The sequence below is a fragment of the Sander lucioperca genome, chromosome 7 (assembly GCF_008315115.2).
Source record: "Sander lucioperca isolate FBNREF2018 chromosome 7, SLUC_FBN_1.2, whole genome shotgun sequence".
Classification (NCBI taxonomy): Eukaryota; Metazoa; Chordata; class Actinopteri; order Perciformes; family Percidae; genus Sander; species Sander lucioperca.
This window is the reverse complement of record NC_050179.1, coordinates 18,434,900-18,459,769: the sequence shown is the minus strand read 5'-3', so window position 1 is coordinate 18,459,769 and position 24,870 is coordinate 18,434,900. Positions and strand designations below refer to the sequence as shown.

General features: G+C 38.8%; 2 protein-coding genes across 4 annotated transcripts in view; both read right to left on the bottom strand.

The window, feature by feature from the left end:
- Positions 1-286: 286 nt before the first annotated feature.
- Positions 287-7,594, bottom strand: LOC116060321 (protein PML-like). Its single transcript, XM_031313832.2, has 2 exons — positions 7,299-7,594; positions 287-1,738 (listed from the first exon to the last, which is right to left on the bottom strand). The coding sequence occupies exons 1-2, from the start codon at positions 7,378-7,380 to the stop codon at positions 1,086-1,088; spliced, it is 735 nt and encodes a 244-aa protein (XP_031169692.1). The 5' UTR covers positions 7,381-7,594; the 3' UTR covers positions 287-1,085.
- Positions 7,595-8,359: 765 nt separating this feature from the next.
- The window catches only part of LOC116060313 (DNA polymerase III PolC-type-like), a 44,322-nt gene continuing 27,811 nt past the window's right edge, over positions 8,360-24,870 (bottom strand). The window contains exons 3-5 of one of the 3 annotated variants that reach the window (XM_031313824.2): positions 24,188-24,241; positions 8,890-9,442; positions 8,360-8,705 (exon numbers count right to left, since the gene is read on the bottom strand). In XM_031313824.2, coding sequence (XP_031169684.1) covers positions 8,916-9,442; positions 24,188-24,239 — 579 coding nt within the window. In that variant the 5' untranslated portion in view covers positions 24,240-24,241 and the 3' untranslated portion in view covers positions 8,360-8,705; positions 8,890-8,915. Of the gene's footprint in view, positions 8,706-8,889; positions 9,443-11,488; positions 11,538-11,724; positions 12,079-16,201; positions 16,773-24,187; positions 24,242-24,870 lie in introns of those variants that run through there. The other 2 variants (XM_031313825.2, XM_031313823.2) reach the window with 2 other exon arrangements.

The following is a 24,870-nucleotide window of genomic DNA, read 5'->3' as shown; positions in this document are numbered from 1 at the left end:
AAAAGAAGCAGGTTTACTGAGTTATCTGGATAACTTTGCAGAGTCTAACCTGACACGGTTCTTTATAGAGTGTAAGAGATTGCCGGATGTCAGGCTTTATCCCAGCAATGTACATCCGCTGAGCCAGACTAAAGCTGGGCAATAATTCAACAATATCGCTTGTTGACTTTGAGTAAATGATATTGTATAAGGACATTCTTCTTAATATTGTGATATTTATTGATTTAAATATTCACATATTTATCAACCAACCAACCAGCAATGAAGTATATCATTTGGGACACGCTGTAGAAATATAACATTTATTTGCAGATTAATTTACCTACAATAAAAATGAGCTTTAGAGCTTATGGAAACCTTGAAGTAAATTCTGAATAAAAGTACATAACATTTTCTCAGTAACAAACCTTTATACATAACCTAGTCATCACTATTTCCACGCATTGATGACTAAAAATCAAGCTGCCGGGTTGAAAGTGGAATAAGAGAAAAATCTGCACACCATTATATACATTTTTACCATTTATAACCACAAAACAGACGTTTGAATCTCGGCTTTTTGTTAAGGAATACTCTTTATGCCTGTTTGTTGTTCCTGATATAAATAGTGGATGTGTTGTTAATGGTGCAATAAATTGAAGTGCATGTTTTTGGAATAATCAAAAGGAGGGAGATTGAAGTTCATGGATTTGAAACGGACTGACAAGGCCAATCAAGGTAGTCTAGCAGAACTAAAGGCCCTATTAGGCAAAGGACAAACCCATCTCACCCTTATCTAAGTGCTGCATCAGGCTGAAGTAGTAATGTGTGACTTCCAGATGTGCAGGCATTGTCTTCGTACGTTTCCCTCACCTTTCCAAAGCTTCTATGAACTGTTGCAGGAATAATAATCCATTTGCGCTGTAGTTGTTTCCCTTTATGCGTCACCAAAGAGGATGTTTGAAGTGATTTTCTCCAGTCGGTTTTTCATTTCTTCCACCATCAACCATTGTAGTAAACTGACAGCTTCGGCTCGGTATGCACAAAAAGAACAAAAGCCCTCTTTGTTCTTTTGCCATCAAGCAATGCAGTGGGTTTCATATGTTTTAACTTGTGGCTTCGTCTTCTTTCTTCCCGCTCTGTCTGAAGTTCTCCCACAGGGTGCACTGTTCTGGTGGCTTACAGGGGACTTTAGATTTAGCAGCTTTGACAGCAGGTTTGTTTTTCATGGTGTCCAGAGTAAACCTATGCCTACAGATCAATTCTGGTGTGGGCTGAAGCACACTAAACAGTGCCTGTAATGCCCGCACATCCTCCAAAGCATCATGGGCCTTGTAGTTCACACCCAGGAGCTCCCTGACCAGGTTCTCCTGTCGAAAACTCTGAAGGCCGCGGTCCTTCAGCATCTCCCGAGCCAGTGGTAGAGTGTCAACACAGCCGGAGACTGCCGACTCGAACTCTGCCCTGAGGTCCAGTTCATCGAGAGCTCGAGCCAACAGCGGACAGTCGAAGCAGCGGATGTTGTGGCCAATGACAAGCGGGCCTCTGAGCATCTGAAGAAAGGCTATGAAGGAGACCAGGACCTCTCGCAGGGAGTTGGTGAGGACAAGTTGTCGATGGAGGTACAATCTCTGTCTGCGGACCCTGAAGCCGGTCACTTTGGCTGCTCCTCGCTGCATTGGACACCGAGGGATGACGTAGAGGTTGAGAGAGTGGCTTCCACTCACTGCAGCCAGCTGGACGATCTCACAACTCTGATCTGGTGAAATGAAACATGACCATTCATATTCAAAAGCTTCAGAGGATTGTTTTTTTTTTCCTGGAGAGGGACACTGGGTGTTAAAGCAGCTAATGTAAAAAATGTATGAGATTGTAGGCTGAATCACAAACTGTTAGGTTAGACAGTACTGAATTAACAATAATTAGGCATGGGAGATATGGGTAAAAAATAAAATCATACTATAAATCATATCATGATGATAGAGTAAATTACCGAGAAAATGAGTTGAGGAACTGTTAATGAATAAAGTAGCCTACCCACTCTGTTTTTCGCTAATTCAGCAAAAATAAATACCTCACAAATCAAGGTTCTAAACGGAGTTGTATGCAAAATTGCTCAGAGGGGTCTGACAATGGAGAAGAAAAAAATAATATGATATATATAATCTTCTCTAACCGCCTAGATTCCCCCAGTCCACCTCCTCCCTCCTACCAACGCCACTTTGTCAACTAGCCTACTACTACTAAAAAAGTTAGATGACATACGCTCTTTATTCTCCACCACACTTCCTGAAATCATCTTTCCATCCAACACATTCAACTGCGGTCAAGCCAGCCGACACTCGGATCTCCGTGGTCAAATCAGCCGACACTAAACTTGTAGTGCGCTCTTATACCGGCACGCGTGGTAAATGCATTCAAACGGCCCCAGATCGAGTAGAGAAGTTAGCGAGATGATACACATGGGACTACTTCCGGTTTTCAAAATAAGGTGTTCATACAACGTAGGCCTACATATGAAAACTAGTAAGGGATTATATTCATAAAATCAAGCAATTAAACGGTATCAATTTGGAGATTTTAGGAAGTAAAAGTCCCACATTGCTAGGGTAATACGTCATGTCTGAAACTTAAGGTGCTATAAAAAGGACTTTGGTCCATAATTCCAGGAAATGACTGACATAGTTGAGTACAGGGCATCACTTAATACACTCATACTGAAAATCAAACAATTTTACTGTATAATTTTGGAGATTTTTGGAAGCAAAGTCCCATACAGCTGCTGTAAAATGACTAGAAATATGAAACTGGAGGTGCCAAAAAAAGACTTTGGTCCATAGTTCCAGGCAATGACTGACATATTTGAGTACAGGGCATTACTTAATACACTCATACTGAAAATATATCAACCCACCCTACCATCCGCCCACCTCTCCCACCCCCTGGTCCATAGTTCCAGGCAATGACTGACATATTTGAGTTAAGGACATCTGGAACTAACTACAAACATTTGTACTGCTTAAAATGATTTGCTACAGAACTTTGAGAAAATCATAACACTGCTCCATAATTATGGTATTATTAAATAATAAGGAATGATATATTTGATTAAATGACATGTCATTAGTTGTGATTCTCTGAAAATTTGTATAAAATATCTTTATCTGAACTGCAATCTGCATCTCTTTCTAGCATTATAGGCTTGGTTATCCACATTTGCAAATATGAAAGCTGTTAATTGAAATAAATGAATAAAGACTGCTGTCTGTGAGTTCTGGTTTTATTTAAAGTTAGAGGAAAGGTACAACAACACTCTGTTGGAACATATTTGTGTCTCAGATGAAATTATTTAACCTTCTAAATAAGAATTTCGGTAGCCACATCATCTTAAAGAGGTTTACTCTTCCTATTAAATTAATCTTCAAGTCTTGCCACTGCCATCCTTCTTAAGGTCTTTCACAAGTGGAAGAAAGTTATCTTTATACAACTGGGTCTTTTCATGGCTAATATAGATTCCAAGGTAGTTTATATCTTTTTTCTGTATCCGAAATTGTGTGAGATTCTCCAAGTCCTTTTTACAAGAGTCTATTGCCAACAGCTCCCTTTTTGCTATGTTCATTTTATAACCTGAGATCCCTGAAAAGGTTGTAATTATTTTCATAACATGTGGAACTGAGGTGACTGCATTAGTTAAGTAATAAATCATCCGCGAATAGGCTCAATTTAAACTGTTTTTTTTTACCAATCTCGATATCTCCTATCTCTTTTGTCTCTCTAATTTAATTTTTTGAGCCAAGGGTTCAATTGCTAATGCAAATAATGTTGGTGAAAGAAGGCATCATTGGGCAGTTCCTCTAGTTAATGAGAACGGTTTTGATAGAATTCCGTTTGTATACATATGCTTTAGGAGACTTGTACAGGGTTCTAATCATATTCATAAAATGTAATGGAAAATTGTATACCTCCAAAACTTTAAACAAGTAGGATCGTTCTAGTCTATCAAAAGCCTTTTCCGCATCAACTGCCATTAATGTTAAATCTATTTTATGTTTCTTTGCATTCTTATTTAAATTTCAAACTATTCCTATAAGGCCTCCTAAAACCTTTTTTAAAGAGGTAAACTCAATAATTTCTTCGTTCATTTGGTCAAATAAAGCATCTAGATTGAAAAGGAAACTTTTGTATCACTCAAGAGCAGAAGGGGGTCTAAATCTCCCTAACTTAGAGTTTTATCACGTAGCAGCTCAGTCATTTTATATTGATCGCATAATAAATAAAACAAACGAAGATCCATGGATAGACATAGAAAACAATCAATTACAGTGCAACAGTTTACTGTTAGCACTTTTTTCTAAGGGCAACATTAAATCAACACATTTTGTTATTAATAGTACATTAAAGGCCTGGAATAAAATTTAAAAAAAATATTCATCAAGAAATAGGGCTTCCCAGGCATATATACCTATTTGGAGCAATCCATCAATAAATATACAGAGCACGCAGCTTTACTGGGAAACATGGATAAAAAGGTGGAATCAAGCAGTTGTCAGATGTCACAAATCACGACACTGTTGCACCATTTAGTGAATTAAAAAGCAAATATAACCTAAAAGATGGAGAATTATTTAGGTATATGCAACTGAAAAACTGGATTACCTGCAATTTTGACTTGGAAAAGAACATCAGCCCTGAAATGTCTAACATTTTAAGCCAAAGCAACCAAAACAGGAGGCTGATCGGCTCTATGTACAATTTACTGATAAGCATGGAAAGCAGTGATGAATTATTACAAAGTGTATACAATAAATGGATGGAAGACCTAGGGGTTGACGTTTGAGAAAAATGGAAAGAAAGCTTGTCACTAACATACAATTTAACTACTAATGAAAATCTGCGTCTAATACAGTTTAAGATAATGACAAGAATATATATACTAGGAGATAAAATAAACAAGTTTGATAACACATCATCAAATATATGTTTAAAATGTAATCTACATGGTGACTCTCTTATGCATGCCTTTTGGTACTGCAAAGGAATTAAGAAGACTTGGGAGAGTATAGAGATTTGGTTATCTAAGTATACTAACAGAAAAATCATATTCTCTCCAAAAATGTGTATTTTTCAAGATATAGAGGGAATAAGATATCCAACTTGTTGGCAGATACTTTTTTCTCCTCTTATCTTTAAAAAATTGATATTGCAAAATTGGAAAAATAAGGAAGCACCTTCAGTAGAGAATTGGAAGGCCCTAATGAAGTATTATCTGTGTATTGAAAGATCAATGTCAGAGGACAAAAATAAAAAATAAACAATTTGATAGCCAATGGAGCCAAATTTATAATGCCCTCTAGAGCATGTTTTTAGAACCCCCTTTATTATTTTATTTTACTTAGTTGTGTGTGTGTGTGTGTGTGTGTGTGTGTGTGCGTGTGCGTGTGCGTGTGAGAGATCTGTGGTGAATGAGGACCAGCAATGTGCGGGTTAATGGGGACGGGGGTCGGAGAGGTGGGCGGATGGTAGGGTGGGTTGATATATTTTCAGTATGAGTGTATTAAGTGATGCCCTGTACTCAAATATGTCAGTCATTGCCTGGAACTATGGACCAAAGTCTTTTTATGGCACCTCCAGTTTCATATTTCTAGTCATTTTACAGCAGAAGTATGGGACTTTGCTTCCAAAAATCTCCAAAATTTTACAGTAAAATTGTTTGGTTGTCAGTATGACAGTATTAAGTGAGGCCCTGTACTCAAATATGCCAGTCATTGCCTGGAACTATGGACCAAAGTCTTTTTATGGTACCTCCAGTTTCATATTTTTACTCATTTTACAGCAGCTGTATGGGACTTTGCTTCCAAAAATCTCCAAAATTAAAAATGTTTGATTTTCAGTATGAGTGTATTAAGTGATGCCCTGTACTCAACTATGTCAGTCATTGCCTGGAACTATGGAGCAAAGTCCTTTTATAGCACCTTAAGTTTCAGATATGACGTCATTTTACCCTAGAAATGTGAGACTTTTACTTCCTAAAATCTCCAAATTGATACCGTTTAATTGCTTGATTTTAAATATGGGTGTAGAGGTGTCCCCTGAAATAAATCATTGTCTGGAATTATTCATTGTTAATGTTGTATTCTTGTAAACTCAAACTATACATTCCTTTCACAATTTACTAATTTGTTAAAAGACAGACACAGGTTACATATATTTTACTTCTGGTGAATATAATCCATTACTAGTTTTTATATGTACGTTGTATTTGTCGGTACACGATCCGTTCTGCCTGCACGATCCGTTCTGCACATGCGCAAGATAATACTGTTTTACGTATCCATACGACCTGCACGATCTGTTCCACGCTAGCCTATGGCTAGCCTCCACCGGGAAGCTAACGTTAGTTTAGCTAACAGCTAATTCGGCTAACCGCTAGCTGACAGCTAGATTCAGTCTAAAATAACGTTAACTCAAACGTAATGGGAAAAGCAGGCTACAGCTAAATTAAGACTTCACAGTAATAACAATAAAGACAAGTATTGAGTGATTGTATTTTAAATGAGCACAAGTAAAGTAGAACTGACGTAACAGCTGTTATATATGTTAGGTGTTTGTTATATATGTCAACGTTTATTTTCAAGTTTTATTTTGAGGGTCTTTTAAAGTTATTACATGCTGTCTCAGCTAGCAGTTAGCCGAATTAGCTGTTAGCTAAACTAACGTTAGCTTGGCCGGAAGCGTGGAACAGATCGTGCAGTGTCGTAAATCCTCGTACAACCGCGCATGCGCGAACATTTTGCGCATGTGCAGAACGGATCGTGCAGGCAGAACGATCGTGTACCGACAGTATTAACACCTTACTTTGAAAACCGGAAGTAGTCCCATGTGTATCATCTCGCTAATTTCGCTACTCGAGCTGGGCCGTTTGAATGCATTTACCACGCGTACCGGTATAAGAGCGCACTACAAGTTTAGTGTCGGCTGATTTGACCACGGAGATCCGAGTGTCGGCTGGCTTGACCACAGTCACATCCAGTAGGCTCCTCTTTCATCCCTCTATCTCCAAATCAAATTCTTACTTTGAGGACCTCCGCCCGCCCCACCACCTGCCCCCTTGATCCTATCCCTTCTCATCTTCTCCAGTCTATTCCTCCTGACCTTCTTCCTTTCCTCACCCATCTCATCAACATTTCCTTATTAGCTATTACTGGTGTCCAGCGTCTATCCCCCAATACAGGAGTGCACTGTACTGGCAAAACATGGAAGCTTTATAGCCATACCGTTGTCTCTGTAATTAGTCATATAACAGCAGAAAGTGATCTTACTCAGTCCAGTTGTCTCCAAGTCAAAGAAAACCAGCGACTGTTGTTGAGACTTTTCAACTCCGTCTGAATCAGATTTTTGCATCCCGCCACCGCCACAGCTTCAACAATGTTTCTAAAATCCGACAGCCACAGTGAAGTTTTATAAAATAAGCGAAAGAAAGACACACACGCAATACGTAGTTAGCCACATAATGGCGTCGGTAAACATCTATGGTAAACAGTCATGGTCGTGTCCCGTGACGATTTCTCTTTGTGTATTTAAACTCCCGCGTAGATCAAAACTTTCAAAATAAAAGCCTCGTTGAAGATATAATTACAAAAAAAAATTAGAACAAGACAAACAAGTTGCAGTGTAGCGCTTAAAAGATGCACTGACCAAACCATATGTAGCTTTGAACTGTACAGTGTATGTTTGTAGCAAATGAAAGTATTATCTTTTTTACTGTAACAGAATTACTTTCTAATTTACTTTCCAGATTTGCGCAAGCTCAGAGAAACCCTTTCTTCTTCTGTCAAAAATGAACCAAATACAATCGTCTCAAGCACAGTGCGGGCAGTAGGTGGTAAAATAAATAAATAAATAAATAAATAAAAAAAAGTACATAAGTTGATATAGCAGCACTTGTAAGAAAGACTAAGAGCAACCAATACACTTGACCTATTCTTATAATTGTATTAGCACATACTTAGTATTTTTTTTTATGTTGAAATGTACACATTTGCAAATCAGCATAAAACATCTACACTTAAAACTAACTTCAACTTTTGATGGGTCAACTTTAACTCACCTATCTCATCTCATTCCAGATTTCCTCAATTTCCCTAAATGCTGTGTGACAAACCACTGGAGAAAAGTCTTGAAGATGTACTTCATTACACATGTATACTGCTGTATGAGCAGTTAATAAAAATAATGATAGCAGAAAAAAATACCTTTTAAACAAAGCACAGCATGCCTTGTGGCTCCATTCCATGTTGGTCTTTAAGGAGAGATTTCTTCCTGTATGGTTGCTGAAACATGGTGCAAATTAAAATAATTCAAAAAATACCAAGTTATCTTAAAGAATCGAATGGAAGTTTAATGTTTATTGTGGGAAAATTGTGCTACAATTCACTGGGAAAACAAAAGATACAACACTTGTGAATATGACATATGTTACAGTACTACATTAGACAACAAAACTAAATAATACAAATTATTATACAGTATGAACATTACATATCTGTGAGTTTGGGGTGTAACATGCATTATTTGTCTCCAATCACAAGACATTTATTCTTCCCATCATTTCACTTTCTCCTGAATGTTCAAAATATCAATCTGTCTAAACAAACGAGGACATGTGAGAACAAAACTTGTTATTTTTAAAATGAAATATTTTTGTTTTAGTGGCCTGATTGTTGTTGCTTTTTGCAGCCTTTTTTTTTTTTTTTAAAGATTATTTTTTTGGGGCATTTTAAGCCTTTAATTCCACAGGACAGATGAAGACATGAAAGGGGAGAGAGAAGGGGAAAGACCCACAGCCGTTGCGTCGAGGAGTAAACCTCTATACATGTGCGCCTGCTCTACCAACTGAGCTAACCCAGCTACCTTTTTGTAGCCTTTTAAAAAAATGCTTAGGTGGAAAAGGTAACTCTTGAAATGTGCCATTCATTGGGACTCCATGAGTTGAACAGCTCCTGCAGCATTGTGGCGTCCTCCACTGCATCATGGGCATTGTAGGTCCGTCCCAGGAAGTGGCGAACCATGTTCTCCTGAGAATGACTGCGCAGACCTGGGTAGAGGTTCTTGCTTAGCAGGAAGGTATCCACATACCCAGACACCACCTTCTGGAACTCCTTCCGCAGGGAGAGCTGTCGCAGCACTCTGTTGAGCACAGGTGCATCAAACCGCTTTGCATTGTGGGCTGCCAGCAGCACGGGCCGTCGGAAGGAGCGCAGGAAGTCGATGAAGGAGGTGAGAGCATCAACAAGAGGGATGGTGTTAACAGGAGCCCCGCGGAGAAACAGGCAGTCGTCGCTGACGGTGAAGCCCGTCACCTGCTTGGCGCTCTCGGTGAGGGTCTGGCGGGGGAGGGTGTAGACATTAAAGACCCTCTCTCCACAGATGGCTGACACCTGGATGATGTCACACACTGTAGTGTCTGAGCAGGGGATGGATTAAAGAAGGATATAAGAAAAAGAAAATATGAAAACATGTAGGTTACAATAGGCCAGAGATCTTCAACAGTGGGTCCCTAGGGGGTCCTCAGAGTTACTGCACGGTGGCCACCAAATTAGTGTACATTTTTTGAACTTTTTGAAATGTCTTAACATGAATCCAACATATTATATATATATATATATATATATATATATATATATATATATATATATATATATATATATATATATATATATATAAATAAATCAGCCTATTTCAATCCATAAGATTAATTAAATCTTGTTGCACCTTCAACTTCTGTGTCTGAGTCCAGATAAACTGAAAACCTAACATACTCCTTGTTAAGATCAATAGATGTAAGATGATGGAATTCTGAGGAAAATAAACTTTTTTTTCTGATATTTCAAACTGAAAAGCAAGATTAAATATATAAATATATAGTTATGTATAAATAAACTAAATTCAATTTTGTGATAGATATTTTCAATTTGATTAGGCTTCATATGGTGTTTTGTTGTCAAGTGGCCTGAGCTTGTTGGGTATCATCCCTTAAATATAGACAACAATATTAAAAATGTTAACAGCAATGTCTTTTTGTAAACATCTTTGATGTAATTGTCGTGGTTTCTCTTCACTCAGAAATCAGCTGAAAGAGTGATGTGTGTTTTTTGGGGGGTGGTGCTCTCTGTCTGCCTGTGCAGCCATTGCATGCAAATACTAATTGAACATAAAAAAAGTTATCTGTCATGACATCCTGCTAACTGTGTGATGGTAAAACCACAGAGTCATTTAACATTTCCACACATAATCAAAACCACAGACTCAGGAACTTCGCTTTAAAGTTACAATGAAATCCGTCCTCTCAGCATCTGGTTTCAGCCACACTGTTGCTTCAAAGTTTCAACACCCACCTAGTGTGATTTTGACAGGCATACTATATATTACAACTAATAATTATTTCCATTATCAATGAATCTGTAATCTTATTTGCGTAATTAATCAATTCATCATTTGGTCTTATAAATGTCAGAAAATACTAACAAATGCACATCGAGTGTTCAAATTTGGTTAGGGTTCCAGAAAAAGAGAGCCTTCATCTTGTCAAGCTTACATGTGTCTATATTTAATATTTTAGGATAATGTACCATTTGTATAACGAATGCCAATTAAATCTCTATGTTGCAACTTTCCTATGAATCTGTCATGTAGCAGAGGCATCCGGTGGCAGCAACGGAAAAGAATCTCTGGCTGGTTTGTGGTTTGGCAGATATGTCCTGTGCTGTAACCTATTGGTTCAAAGTGTAATGCAGCCAAGTGATACTCCACCCTTTTCTAACCAAGCTTTAACTTTTCAAGACATCATGAACTACGAGACAGATGCATTTGTGAGATTAGAAACCAATAAAAATAGAATCTGAAATGCACTCTTATCCTCCTGGTCACATAAAGACACCTATTTATATTACCTGTTAACAGATGGAGCCTTCAGACCGGATTGATAAAACTATTATGACCAGGGGCGTAGCACAAAATTCTGGGCCCTGTAGAAAGGCATTTTCTATGGCCCCTACCCGCATCCACAGCTATTCATTCTAGCATCTATTTGGGCCCTCCTCAAATGATGGCCCTGGGTACTCAGTCCCCTCCCCCCCCCCAGTCCGACACCCCTGATTATGACATTGGCTTATATCAGTTCAGTTTGTATGTAGGCATAGTAGTCATTTTAGGTGCCGTCTACACAATGAATGTATTATTCTGACATAACATTCTTAGTAATGAAGGCAACATGAATGGCTCTGGAAAAACCCCAGTACAGTAAATAGCCTATTTCCAGGACCAAATATGAACATTCAAGCTCAATAAAATAATTAGTAGGCTATAGAAATATTTTGTTAAAAAGGTGAATATTCTAACAATAACTATCCTATATAATCAAATAAGGTATAAACAAACAGTCACATTTAATCTAATTGATGCTATTGGGACTGATGAAGGAATAGGCAGACAGACATAAAGTTAGTGTTACCTAATCCACTGGTCTCCAGGTCAAAGAAAACTATGATGTTATGAGCCATCTGCAATTTTTAAAGAAATAGACATTTAAACATGAGTTAATACACCCTATCTTTATAAGCATTCAAAAATAAATCATATTTAAATTAGTAAACTTTCACACAAACTTTGGCTATTTAAAAGTAAAGTTATGTTGAACATGATAGCTGATGAAGTGACAAATGTTAAAAAACTAAAGTCTGAACTTACCGTAGACAGTGTGATCAATGTTGTGTCAGTTGAACTGTGAGTCAGATATCATATGAAGTCAGCTGTGTCTCGGTTATTATCTTCATGTAGCGACTCGTTCGGGAGGAGTCAACAGGTGAATCACAGCCACATCATTTCAAAACTGACAGAAACCGAACTCTACTTTCATTTAAGTGGAAAAGAAACTCGATGTATCTAATTTGTTTTAATCTGATGAATCACCTTCCTGTTCGGTAATGCTGCTGTGGCCAGCTGCTTATCAACAAGGTCTCAGTTCAGTTGCCAAACAAAAGCTATTATCTGGGAGAGTAGAAACTTCCCCGCTGTTCGTTTAGTTTCAGTTTTGACCCGGTGTGTGACGCAGAGTTAACATTGTGGTAGCCGAGCTGTCGCGTGACAATGAGAATTATATAACTATATTATATTATTATATAACTTTAAAAATAAACAGGCCTACAATTTAAAAAATGAACATGACATATGATGACTAGCCTACATTATAAAAAACAATAGGCATATGCAATATTGTATGCAATTTTGAATATATATATATATATATATATATATATATATATATATTTTTTTTTTATTTATTTATTTTTTTTTAACTTTGGGTCTTGATAGCTTTGAAGTTCCTCAATAAATAGATACATTTAGAGCTGCCTGTGCAATCCCTCAATTAATCAATATTTGCACTGTAAAACAGGTATATAGTAACATTTAAGGTAACTGATAAACATTTAAATCCATTTTAAATAATTGTAGCTTAAGATAAAACATATAGCCTAAAAATCGGCTGTAAAATGGCAGAGTACCTCAGCCACATGCTACATTTTGTAGAAGAAAATACATCATCTACAAAGTAATGGTTTTAGTTGATCAAGTTCCTGCTGTTCTGGATGACATTTGGCTCTGTGTTGAGATAAACTACAGGTTGTTAGTGTATCCTGATTTAATTAAGTGTCTGCTTTTATAGCTTTCTGTTGAGAGAGGAGCTATTTTACTTTAATGACCAATCACCTTCTGCTTTGTGAAAGATGTGTATTGAGCCCTTCTAGTATACTGCAGCTGCCTTTACAAAGTATGTACTGTTGCATGCACTATGCATCCAATTGGAACATACTTGTTATAACAGTGCACCTTGCAACTTTGACCATCTTGCTCCTATATCCATCGTAGGCTTTTGCCAATAAGCTGTTAATAAGCTGTTATCCATCCTCGCTCTCTCGGCGGCTCATCGATGTGACCCATCTTCCGCTGCAGAGGATTGTGGGTCAGAATAGCCAGAAAAGCATGCTGGCTGCCTGCTGCAAAATGTGACAGCATGCAGCAGTAAGACATCCTGGTTTTTTTGGCATAGGCCTACTGTATTTGACATACTTTGTATTGGGGCTAAACTACTACTACTAAATATTTTTTCTGGCATACTAAAATAGTATTGTAGCTATGGGTTTAGGAATGACCTAATCTTTTGATAAATGAAAGTGATGAGTGTCAGGACCCTAAAACTGAAGCATATGATAATTCAGCCATCGTTAATTCTATCTATCTATCTATCTATCTATCTATCTATCTATCTATCTATCTATCTATCTATCTATCTATCTATCTATCTATCCATCCATCCATCCATCCATCCATCCATCCATCCATCCATTCATCCATTTACCTCAGAAGTCGGAACTAGGAATGACGTCAGACCTGAGTTCCAATACAAGTCGGAAAAACGAGGGTAGGGGGACTGCAGGCCAGCCATTGTAAGCAATACCAGTTGATAACAACTCATTTAGTTGTATTTTGCACGTACAAACACCATGTCTACAGATAGAAGATAGACGTTACTGTGTGTACGGCTGACTTAATAAGACACAAATAAGACAGAAGTGCTAATTAACAGTATATTCATACAGCTTTGACTACTGTTGATGCAGCCATGTTGGATTGTGATGTCGGGGTTGGTGAAGTCCTCCTGACTTTCTGCGTGGGAAATCCAACTTCAGGGGGGTGTTCAAGTTTTGGGCTTTTTCCCTTTCCTTTATTGTGTTCTATATCTTTTTTGTGCATGTTATAGGTTTACAAAGTGAAAAAGCCCAAAGTCCACCCCAAAGGGACTTACCATCTCCAACAGAAAACACTGTTCACAAACTGCTCCAAACAGCTCTATTGTAGTCCAGCCTTTACTTCCGTGACGAACGTGCATCACTTTGTAACAGACGTTATAATGCTCACCTAGCTGCTAGTGTGGCACGCCCTCATACTCTGCTTCTGACTGGATAGTAGTCCTTACCTAGGTACTGCGCATGTGCGACTCCCAACAAAGATGGAATAGAAGTGAGATGCCTCACTCTGTAGCTAAATCAGAGAGCTCAACACACAGGGTGAAAAGAGGAGCTGCAGCAATGTGCAGTACAACAAAAATATGGTGTTTTTTGAAAATGAAACCATGTAAACCTATTCTGATATAACCTCTAAATACAATTATGAACCTGAAAATGAGCATAATATGAGCACTTAAAGTCAGATTTCCCACTTAGAAAGTCAAGAGAGCCTTGCGAAACTGGACATCACAGTCCAACATGGTAGTGGTACAGGTATTATTGGCAAAGTCCCCCTACCCCATGAAATATGTTTTTACAGTCAACCTGGTGTGACCTCATTCCCAGTTCTGACCTCCGACTTCTGAGGTAAATGGAATGAAGCATATCTACCTTTACATGATCAAAAATATGTACATAGCCCTGTCCACATACTCTTGTGTACTTTTAATGCGGACGGCTGCTCCATACATCTGCATAAATATGACTGGATGTTACTAGTCCGCTGGTAGTCAAATAGCTGAATGAGCCAGTGATTGTAATACACAAATGAGGCAGCTGCTGCTAATCACCCAAACATAGCATAGGATATGCTCCATTAAAAAGGTACCCTGTTGGCAATGGACACACATTCCTGTTGGTGGCAGTAACATGCAAGGAAATGCAAAACATTTGCCAGCAAAGTCAGTAAAGAAACAGACTGCAAGCAAGTGAGTGTGGATGTTAAAAATACTGAATTTAAAATATATATAAAATAATCATCTTTGAAAATGTTGAGGGAGGAAAATAACGTGCATATTTTATTAGGCCTCAAGGATACACACAATAGCCGCTTTCCGACCGGAGGGATTTTTGCAGTTCCTAGAACATAAAATTCCTAGAACCCTTTTTTTCTCGTGTTCCAACTAGACCAATTTGGGGATTTTTAAGTTCCTCTGGCCGCAGTTCCTGTAACTCTTTCAGCTCCTACTTCAGGGCAGGGTCTTTTCTCTTTTCCCTTTTCAGCATATGAACCTAGGTGAACGAGGGTCGGGTTTCCGGTACAGACAGACCAACAACGGGACAATTTTAACAATTTTCGCCATCTTATTCATCACTAATTTCACTTCTGACAACTTTTTAAGCGAGAAATTAACTGTTTAGATTTCGAATATAGGCAGTCTTGCGAAAATTGATGCCGAATTGACAATTTGCTTCAAAGTTTTTGGAGTTGAGAAGCTCCATGAAGTGAGGCGACAGCCAGCAGGCGCCTGCCCCGGCCGCTAGCTCGTTGCTCGGCCAGTCATGCTCAGAGAGCCCGCTGTAAGCTGGAGGTCTCTCAGACCGCTCTCGTAAATAACAGGCTTTTATTTTGCTGTTGACGGTTCATTTGTTTAAATATCACAACACATGTCCATCATAAGATTAACGGGAACCTGTGGTTAACTGTCTTTTCGGAGTTAAACTCCACAAGCGTGTCCTGCGGCTGGCTGGCCGTCACACACACACACACACACACACACACACACACACACACACACACACACACACACACACACACACACACACACACACAAACACACACACAGTCACACACAGTCACACACACACAAACGTCCACATAGCAGCAGGCAGAGGCGGGGGAGAGAGAGATACCTGTTTCTCTTCGGGAGACTTGTTTAAATTATGACAAATATGCTATATACATTAGATTTAGTATTTAGTTCATACATTTTTTGGTGTATTTGCTTTCTGATTTTAACGCTATAAAGACCGTTGCCGTGCTTGCATCACTCCCTTACCCCTCTTACCAGTCCCTATGGCCACTTCGCCAGTGAAAATGCAATTGGATAAAACAGTTTTGGGGGAGAGTAGTTAGTAGAACTGTTTAGAAGTGGACTTTTCCTATAACTATGTTCCTGTAACTACTTGGTCGGAAAGCGGCTTTTGTGTTTGAGTGAGAAACAGTAAATGTAACATAACAGGGCACCTTTAACTGTGCATCTTATACTGAAAAGGATCATAAATGTGTGAAGATACTCTATGTGTTGGAACTGGAAAAGAAATTCAAACTACTTTCGAACAAGAAATGTAATCTACCTGTCATTTTCTTTTTAAAGTTCACAATATCAGTCTGTCCAACCAACCAACTGGAATTACATGATTTAGCTGTGGCCTGATTGTGTTGTTTTCTGTAGCTTTTTTAAAATTCTTCGATGGGGAAGGTAACGTCCGCAACGTCCCAGTTGTTGGGATCCCAAAAGTTGAAAAGTTCCTCCAGCATCTTGGCGTCCTCCAATGCATCATGGGCATCGTAAGATTTTCTCAGGAAGTCATTGACCAGAGACTTCTGAGAATACTTGATGCCCGGATATAGATGACGAGGATAGACGTTCTTGCTTAGTATAAAGGTATCCACAAACCCAGACACCACCTGCTGGAACCTGTTCCAGAGGAAGAACCTTTTTCGCATCAATCTGGTAAGCACGAGTGCATCAAACTCCATTGCATTGTGGGCCGCCAGCAGCACAGGGCCGCGGAAGTAGCTCAGGAATTTGATGAAAGACTTGAGAGCACTAAAAAGAGAGACCGTCCTAACATGGCTTTCATGGAGATACAACTGGCCTTTCTTGACGGTGAAGCCCGTCAGTTGACTGGCGCCCTCAGTGATGGACCGGCGGGGGAGGGTGTAGACGTTAAATTCGTCATCTTCACAGACGGCCGACAGCTGGGTGATGTGACACAATTCAGTGTCTGAAAGTAGAAAAGGGATGGATTAAAGGAGGAACCCAAATGTGGGATACAATAGTTAAAATTATAAAACCGGTTATGTCCTTGATTGGTGCTTTGCTGTCCACTTTCATTATTTCTTTCATAATTCAAACAATGCTTGGCTGGAAGTTTTCATTCTTTGATTTTCATACTTTACTTTCTTTTCTATGTCATGCAGTATGTAAATGCCTTCTCTGCTGTTTGGGTTCATGTTTAGTTGTCACTTTGTACAATAAAATGGTTAATTGTATAACAGTGCTGTGCAGAGCCAATGTTGCTGGTTCTGCCGGTGCAAATACATTTTAGCCTCAATAGGTTAAAATCGACAGGTTTTTGTCTATATTGTTGTGTACAAACTTTTTAGACTGAGCTTTGTTGGTTGAGCATGTTGTAGACAGTACTGCTATTGCCGTTGTAATGCAGTATAAATGTTGGTGTTTTTTTCAGTCTGTCCTTTTTGCTACTTCTACACCTTGATGAAAATGGCCCACTCACTTTTGTACTGACCCGCCCAAAATAATATTTCTGCCTACGCCACTGGCTGTATGTATTATTATCAGCTGGAGCGTGCAGTGCGTGCTTGACGTCGCTGTTTGCAGAACATTATCACTCAGCAGTGTGGACGCTCACACCGTTACAGTTATCATTCTTGGTGTGGACGGCCCTTTAAGGCGAGGAACGAGAAGCAAATTGTCTATATGTGTGAAAACAGCTTTATCTGGCGCATCCGTTTTTTGTGTGTGGAATATATAGCATAATTATATAATTTTGTCATTCTTTCTTGGTAGGGGAAACCATAGATATAAAACAATATCTGTTATCAATATCTACGGGGGAAACACTGCTATGGACGTTGCCTAGCAACGCTATAGCTGCAGGAATTCTGAGGAACGTAAACTTTATTTCTTGATATTTCAAACAGAAAAGCAAAATTCAAAAATAAGTCATTGTTGTAGAAAAACCTACAGCTAGGCCAGAAGTCTGCAAGTCCTCCACAACACTTAAATCTCTATTTAATCAATATAGACTTCTTCAATAGTCAAAGAAACTCTGTTTGGTATTTTTCCATGTCCTTCAAAATCTCTCATGCAAAGAGCTTTTTCATACACCATTGGTTACAGATAATCTGTCTATTACTCCCCAACTCTGGTCTTCAATGTTGTAGTCTGATCTTTTGCCACCCTTATCTCTGGAATTTCCTATCAGTCGTAATAAAAAAAACATGTGGCTCAAGGCCTTAACTGCAGTTATTGATTTTAAACATATTTTACAACACTTGCTGATTATTATTAGGACAGAAAAAGAATACCACATCATGTAAGAAAATGAAGGATTGAATTTCTTTTAATTTAATTACAAGTGGCATGGAATTTATTATTTAATTTCTTATAATGTATACTCTTTATTGATTTAATTTATTACAATGTACACTCTGTTGTTATTACCCACTTCACACAGGCCTGAAATACACACACACGTGTTCAGATCCTATACATGCACTAATGGAGAGATTGTGAGTCGGCAGCGACTGCTTAACAGCTTCCTTGAGCGGTTGGGGTTCGGTGCCCCAATGGAGAAATTACAATTTATATTTTACATGTATTTAGTTCCTTACACAAGAGCATCTTGGGAGGTGAACTGGCATCTCTCCAGCTACCAGTCCACACTCTTGACTTGAACCAGCGGCCTTCCGGTTCCCAACCCAACTCCTTATGGACTGAGCTACTGCCACCCACATGTACAACTGTACTGCACTGTACTCTCTCATGCTGGGTAAATTGAGAAGGAGGTACCCCAACAAGTCAGTGGCCAATATGACAGCAGTAAGTCACGAGCTGTCTCAGACAAAGTGTTCAACTCTGTGTCTCAAAGATGACTAGAGAAAAAGCAGCTGCTCTGACAAGAAACCATCCTGCCTGCTGTCCTTCCTGACTATCAAGGCCATAGGAGTTAGATTACACTCCATACACACAAAGAGAAGACACAGAGGAGAAACATACGCACGCACCTTAGATAGAGCGATCTGTACTACTGTAGGAACTTCAGAGTTGGGGTGGCATAACATGAACCTGTACTTTGTGGTTGACTTGTATTTAGGAATGTCTCGATTTGTTTTTTTGGCCCCGATTTTTTAAATCATGAATATCTGCCGATACTCCGATCCTGATAGTATTGGATCAAGTCCCGATCCAATACTTTTTTTTTTGACAAATGTTTTTATTGATTTTTCAATTAGAATACAAAGACACAAAACAGAGCAGAACAAGGCACATCAATAAGTACAAATAGGCATTTGCGGATATTCTAAATGTAGAGATGTTAGTGGTATTAGTTAGTGTTATGGTAACACCCTGACTCCCATCATGGTGTTTAAGGAAAAGAAAAAAAAAAAAAAAAAAAATAATAATAATAATTCTAAGGAGTGACAAACGTGTACATGCACAGATGGACATAAAAAATAAATAAATAAATGTTTAGAGACAGTAGACTACAAAGCCGCAATGAAATCCCCCCTCTCCAGAAATTGCATAAATGAACCCCAAATCTTAACAAAGGTGTTATATTTCCCTTTAACAACATATGTAAGCTTCTCTAGGGCAAGGTATTGCAGTAGCCCTTCAATCCAGCTTTGCTTGCTTGGTCTGTGAACCGATTTCCATGACAGGGCAATTTTATGTTTAGCTTCAAGAAGACAAAATAAAACCATCTGCTTCCTGCTATTGTTTAGTGTACAGCTAGCTGGGAAACATCCAAAAATGCAAAGTTTGGGACACAATGGAAGTTGTTCATTAATAAATATAGATACAATTGCAATTATCTCTTTCCAAAATTCTTGAATGAGGGTGCATTCCCAGAGGCAGTGGAACAAACTACCCTTCTGTATACCGCACTTGACACAAGTGTCCGGTGTATTAGGGTGGATGCGATGTAGCAACTTTGGGGTAATGTATGTTCTCATCACCCATTTATACTGGAGGAGTTTGAACCTTGTATTTATTGTTTGTATTTGGCCCTGAAAACATATATCCTGCCATTCTTCTACAGTGATTCCTTCCGTAAGATCTGAACACCATGCTAATCTTTTATCCTCTGAGGATTCTCTGATGCAGCTATGATGATCTGATTTTGTGATTAGTCCAGCTGATCCATTATGGTTCAGAACTGTCTTTTCTAAAGAATTTAGACAGGGAATATTTACAGAGTTCTGTGTCTTTGTTAAGAAGCTCCTTATCTGAAGATACTTGAAAAAATGTTTAGAATCAATACTAAACTTTTGCTTAATCTCATTAAAATTTAAAAGAGTATCATTCTCATACAGATCTGAGATTTTACTGATACCTCTGTCTGCCCATAGCTTAAAACCAAGGTCATTAGTACCTGGTGTGAAGCTTCTGTTCCCCCAGATAGGTGAGAATTGGGATGAAGGAGCATTTTCCCCAAGATAACTTAACACCTAATGCCATACTATCAGTGTGTTTTTAACAAAGGGGTTTGCAGTGTGTTTTTTCAGAGTGGATAACTTTGCTGAATAAAGGTAGAGGTATAAGGGGATTTTAGAAGTTGTGATTTCCTCCATCCTTATCCAGTGTAGCGGTGACTGGTGTTCAAACCAACATGAGGCTGCTCTTAGTTGGGCCGCCCAATAGTATCCCTGGAGGAAAGGGAGCTTTAACCCACCTCTGTTAAGTACAACAGGATCATACGCAGTCTTGAGCGTCTACTGTTCCAAATGTAATTACGGAAAAGTTGTTTCATTTTAACAAAGAAATTAAGAGGGGGAGCTAGTGGAATCGATTGAAAAAGATACAGGAACCTAGGGAGAATATTCATCTTCAGGACATTAATACGTCCAATCATAGAGAGTGGTAAAGATTTCCATCTGTTAAAAGATTCTACTACTGACTCGACCACAGGATTATAATTAGTAGGTACCATGGATTCTATTGTAGGTGTGATTTTAACACCGAGGTATGTAAAGCTATCCACAATATTCCTAAAAGGTGTACATAGTGGAGGACACAATCTCTCAGTTCTTTTCAGAAAAAGGATTGTAGACTTAGAAGCATTAACCTTATAACCTGAGAAGCTGCCATACATTCCTATTAAATTTAACAGAGTAGGTATAGATTGTTTCAAGTCTGTCAGAAATAGAACTATGTCATCGGCAAATAATCCTATTTTATTTTCAATATTATTAATTTTGATACCAGTTATCCCACTGTTGCTTCTAATCGTGATTGCTAAAGGTTCAATGGCCAGTACGAAAAGAAGAGGGGACAGAGGACATCCCTGTCTTGTACCTCTGGAAAGAGAGAACTGATCTGAAACCCTATAGTTGGTCATTACTGAAACCCTTGAATCGTAATATAAGATTTTAATCCAACTAAGGAAGTAGCTGCCTATTCCAAAACGGTTAAGCACTTCCCATAGGTATTCATGCTCGACCCTATCGAAGGCTTTTTCCGCATCAAGCCCTATCACAGCCATATCAGGTGTTTCTTTCTTGGCATATATAATATTCATCAGCCTACGGATATTGTGAGAGCCCTGCCTTTCTTTAATAAAACCGTTTTGATCCAGAGCAACAATAGTTGGCAAGTGTTTTTCTAACCTTGTAGCAAGAACTTTTGCTATTATTTTTGCATCATTGTTGATTAAAGAAATGGAACGATAGGAGTCACACTTTGTGGAGGGCTTTCCTGGTTTTAATATTAAGGTTATAAGTGCGTTCCGTAATGATGATGGCAGTTCACCCTTTACAAGTGATTCTTCATACATGTTCAGCAAAGGAACCAACAGCATGTCCTTAAATTTTTTATATATTTCGATAGGAATACCGTCAGGGCCTGGTGCTTTCCCTCCCTTCATACTGTTTATGGCCTCTGACAGTTCAGACACTACAATTGGGGAGTTGAGCTCCTTTTTGGCGTTCTCGGATAGGACCGGCATTTCTATCTGACCTAGGAAGTTGTGGAGTGCGTAAGATGTGGCTGGATTTTCAGACGTATACAATTTAGAATAGAATGACTGGAAAGAACTATTAATTTCTTGTGGATTAGTAATTGTTATCCCTTCCTTTGACTCAATTTCTAAGATTGATCTTTCATTCTGCATTGATTTTAAACGCCAGGCCAAAAGTTTCCCTGCCTTCTCTCCTTGGTCGTAGAATGTCTGTTTCAGTTTCATTATGCTATATAATGCTTTATCTGTGGATAATTCATTATACTGTGCCCTTAGAATTACCAGTTTTTGTCTAGTCTCTTTTGTGTCATTAAGGCTAATTTCCATCTCAAGGTCTTTGATATTTTTTTCTAACTATATATATTTTTATCTATCAGTTTTAGACAATGTTTATTAGAGATGCTGCTTGTATAACTGATCATTTGCCCTCGTATATAGGCCTTAAAAGCCTCCCACCATTTTTTTCTCATACTAATGACACATGTACGTTTGTTTGTGTGGAAAGCTCACAGTTTATTAAGCAACTGTAGGAAGGCGTTCGGAAATGTCAACAGATGAGCGCATCAGCGCACACGGGGCAACAAGTGCACGTTAATAAGCTGTTAAAATGTTCGGGTACCGTCAGGACCCGTCAGGACCCGTCAGGACCCGTCGGGCTCGGTCGGGCTCGGTTCGGCTATCCATGCCTTAGACTCCACGCAAAATGATGGGTTAAAGGTACAATATGTAACATTTCTGCATTAAAATGTCTAAAAACGACCATACCTATGTTATATATTTTTTTGAGTGGTGTATTTACACTATCCCAAATGTTTCCATCAAATTTCAAACCCAGAGAAATTTGTTATTTGTTTTCAGACACGGGTCATTTCCTTTAGTCGCCTGTCAGTGTCGTCATATAACCTTTAACCCTCTGGTTACTCGTAACTTCCGTCAAAACACTGGCACCAAGATAATACGTTCAGGAGTAATTGTAAATCATACAGTGTCACAGAAAGAAATACTTGTAACCGTAATACTGCTTTTTTTGCCACACAGCATCATTTTGTGATTAATTACATGCCACTTTTTAACACAGTAATACAACAGAGACCTTATTTATTGATTCATTTCAATATCGATCCAGCTTAATGTTACTACAATGTGCTGGTTGAGAAGTAGCTAACGTTAATGCTAAAGCTTGGTGGATAACATTATAATGTTACAACATCGTTCAACACCCTCATAAAGTTATTTTTAGTATGATTGTTTTGACCACAGTTAACAGCACTGGGCTAACCCATGAATAAGTTCACTAGTAACGTTAACGTAAGCTGTATAGATAGACGATTAATCTAATGCTAATTTAGCCAGCTAGCACACCCCGGTCTGTCTGCCTCACTCCCCCCGCCGCGGAGAGACTCAGTCGGGATGACAGCTGACACCAGCCCCGGGACATATAGCTAGCTAGTTACCGTTACCCCCCAGTCAACTAGCAGCCAGCCAATTTAATTACAGCAATCCACCCGGCCAGCACTTAATTCTAGTGCCTGATGCTTACGACGCTAACGGCAGTTTAATGAAGTGTCGGGAAACAGATCAGACCCAGCACCCGAGTCACAACAGCGGCCATCCATTAGCTACGTCTCCGTTAGCGCTACTGCTGTCCGTGCCGAAAATCTCCTCCCTGCCGAATTTCTCCCCCCTTTCGCGTTTAGCTGTCTTTACGGTTCGCTAAATTAACCTGACAAAAGGTGGGATAAGCACCATATCAAAAAGTTAAGATTACAGAAAATTGAAGGGGGAGATCATTCCACCGGGCATCTAACATCCTCGCTGTCCTGGAGATTACCCCAGCAATACCCGTCTCTCAGCCTCGTTGATTAGCTAGCTAGCGTTACAACAAACCCCGTCCGCCCGGTGTTGAAACCATCCAAAAGATGACATTGACATGTGAAATATTTTGTTTTAGCTGCTGGCTAATGTTAGCTTGCTGGCTCACTAGCTAACTGGTCAGCTACCAATGAAAATCGAATCAAGAAAAACGTTATTATGTTGGGGAAACTGCAGCTATTTTATTAGAATTTCATGAATAGACGTTACTAAACGTAACATGAATAACCAACCTTGAATGGGTAAACTCGTCCGTGAACAGATGTATTCTAACCAGCGATGGTGTTTAACAATAAAAACTACAACTCCCATAATTCCAAGAAACTTCCCAACGTCATCTAAAGTCTGTGTTTACAATCCATTGTTTTGGTTGAGACACCCCTAGCGGCAGAAAGTTACATATTTTACATTTAATTGAAGATACAAATAAAGGACAGTGTTTTTAGTCATGCTTTCTACACAATGGTGGAACATTAAATTATTAGTATGACACAGAATTCAGTACAGTGAGTAGCGTGACTTCAAAGTATTAATAAGACAAACAGACATAAAGTTAGTGTTACCTAATCCAGTGGTCTCCAGGTCAAAGAAAACGATGGTTTCGTAATTAGCCATCTGCAAGAATTTAAAGAAATTGATTTGAACATGAACTAGTACACCCCTCAGTTATGTCTGATAAGTCTGACAATGAATTCAAAATAATAATAAAAACAGTAAGCTTTCAAATTGAATAGCTATATAAAATGAAATGTTACAGGTGAATGTCATGGATGTAATGTGTATGGTGAAGGTAGGGTGCGCCCTTCTTGTCTGTTGCCCCGTGTTTTCTCGTCTATCAGGAAATGGCCGGCACACTGGTGTGTTTATTTCACACATCATGAGGAACGTGCAGGCTAAAAGGACTGGAGAATTGATGGTGCCTTGTGCAAGTTTAGCAGCTTCTGCATAAATACTAGAGTTGGTGTACCGGAATATAGAAACCTTTACTTCCTTCCAGAGGAAGTGTGTTGTACTTAATGTTGTGGAAAAATAAAAAATGTGGGCACATCAGTGATTAAAAAAAGTGGTTTGCTGTGCCTTTGCGTGGAAATATCAAGGATGATTAAAGGTGCTCTAAGCGATGGCACGCGTTTTTTAGGCTACAACATTTTTGTCACATACAGCAAACATCTCCTAACTATCCGCGAGCTGCCTGTCCCCTCAACACACTGTAAAAAGACGCGGTCTCTGTAGACAGCCCAGGCTC

Bases quoted from the DNA above. Each gene is read 5' to 3' on its own strand.
- LOC116060321 (XM_031313832.2), bottom strand. From the start codon at position 7,380: ATGCAAAAATCTGATTCAGACGGAGTTGAAAAGTCTCAACAACAGTCG. The intron at 1,739-7,298 runs GTAAGATCACTT...TCATTTCACCAG, and splicing joins CTTGGAGACAACTGGACTGA to ATCAGAGTTGTGAGATCGTC.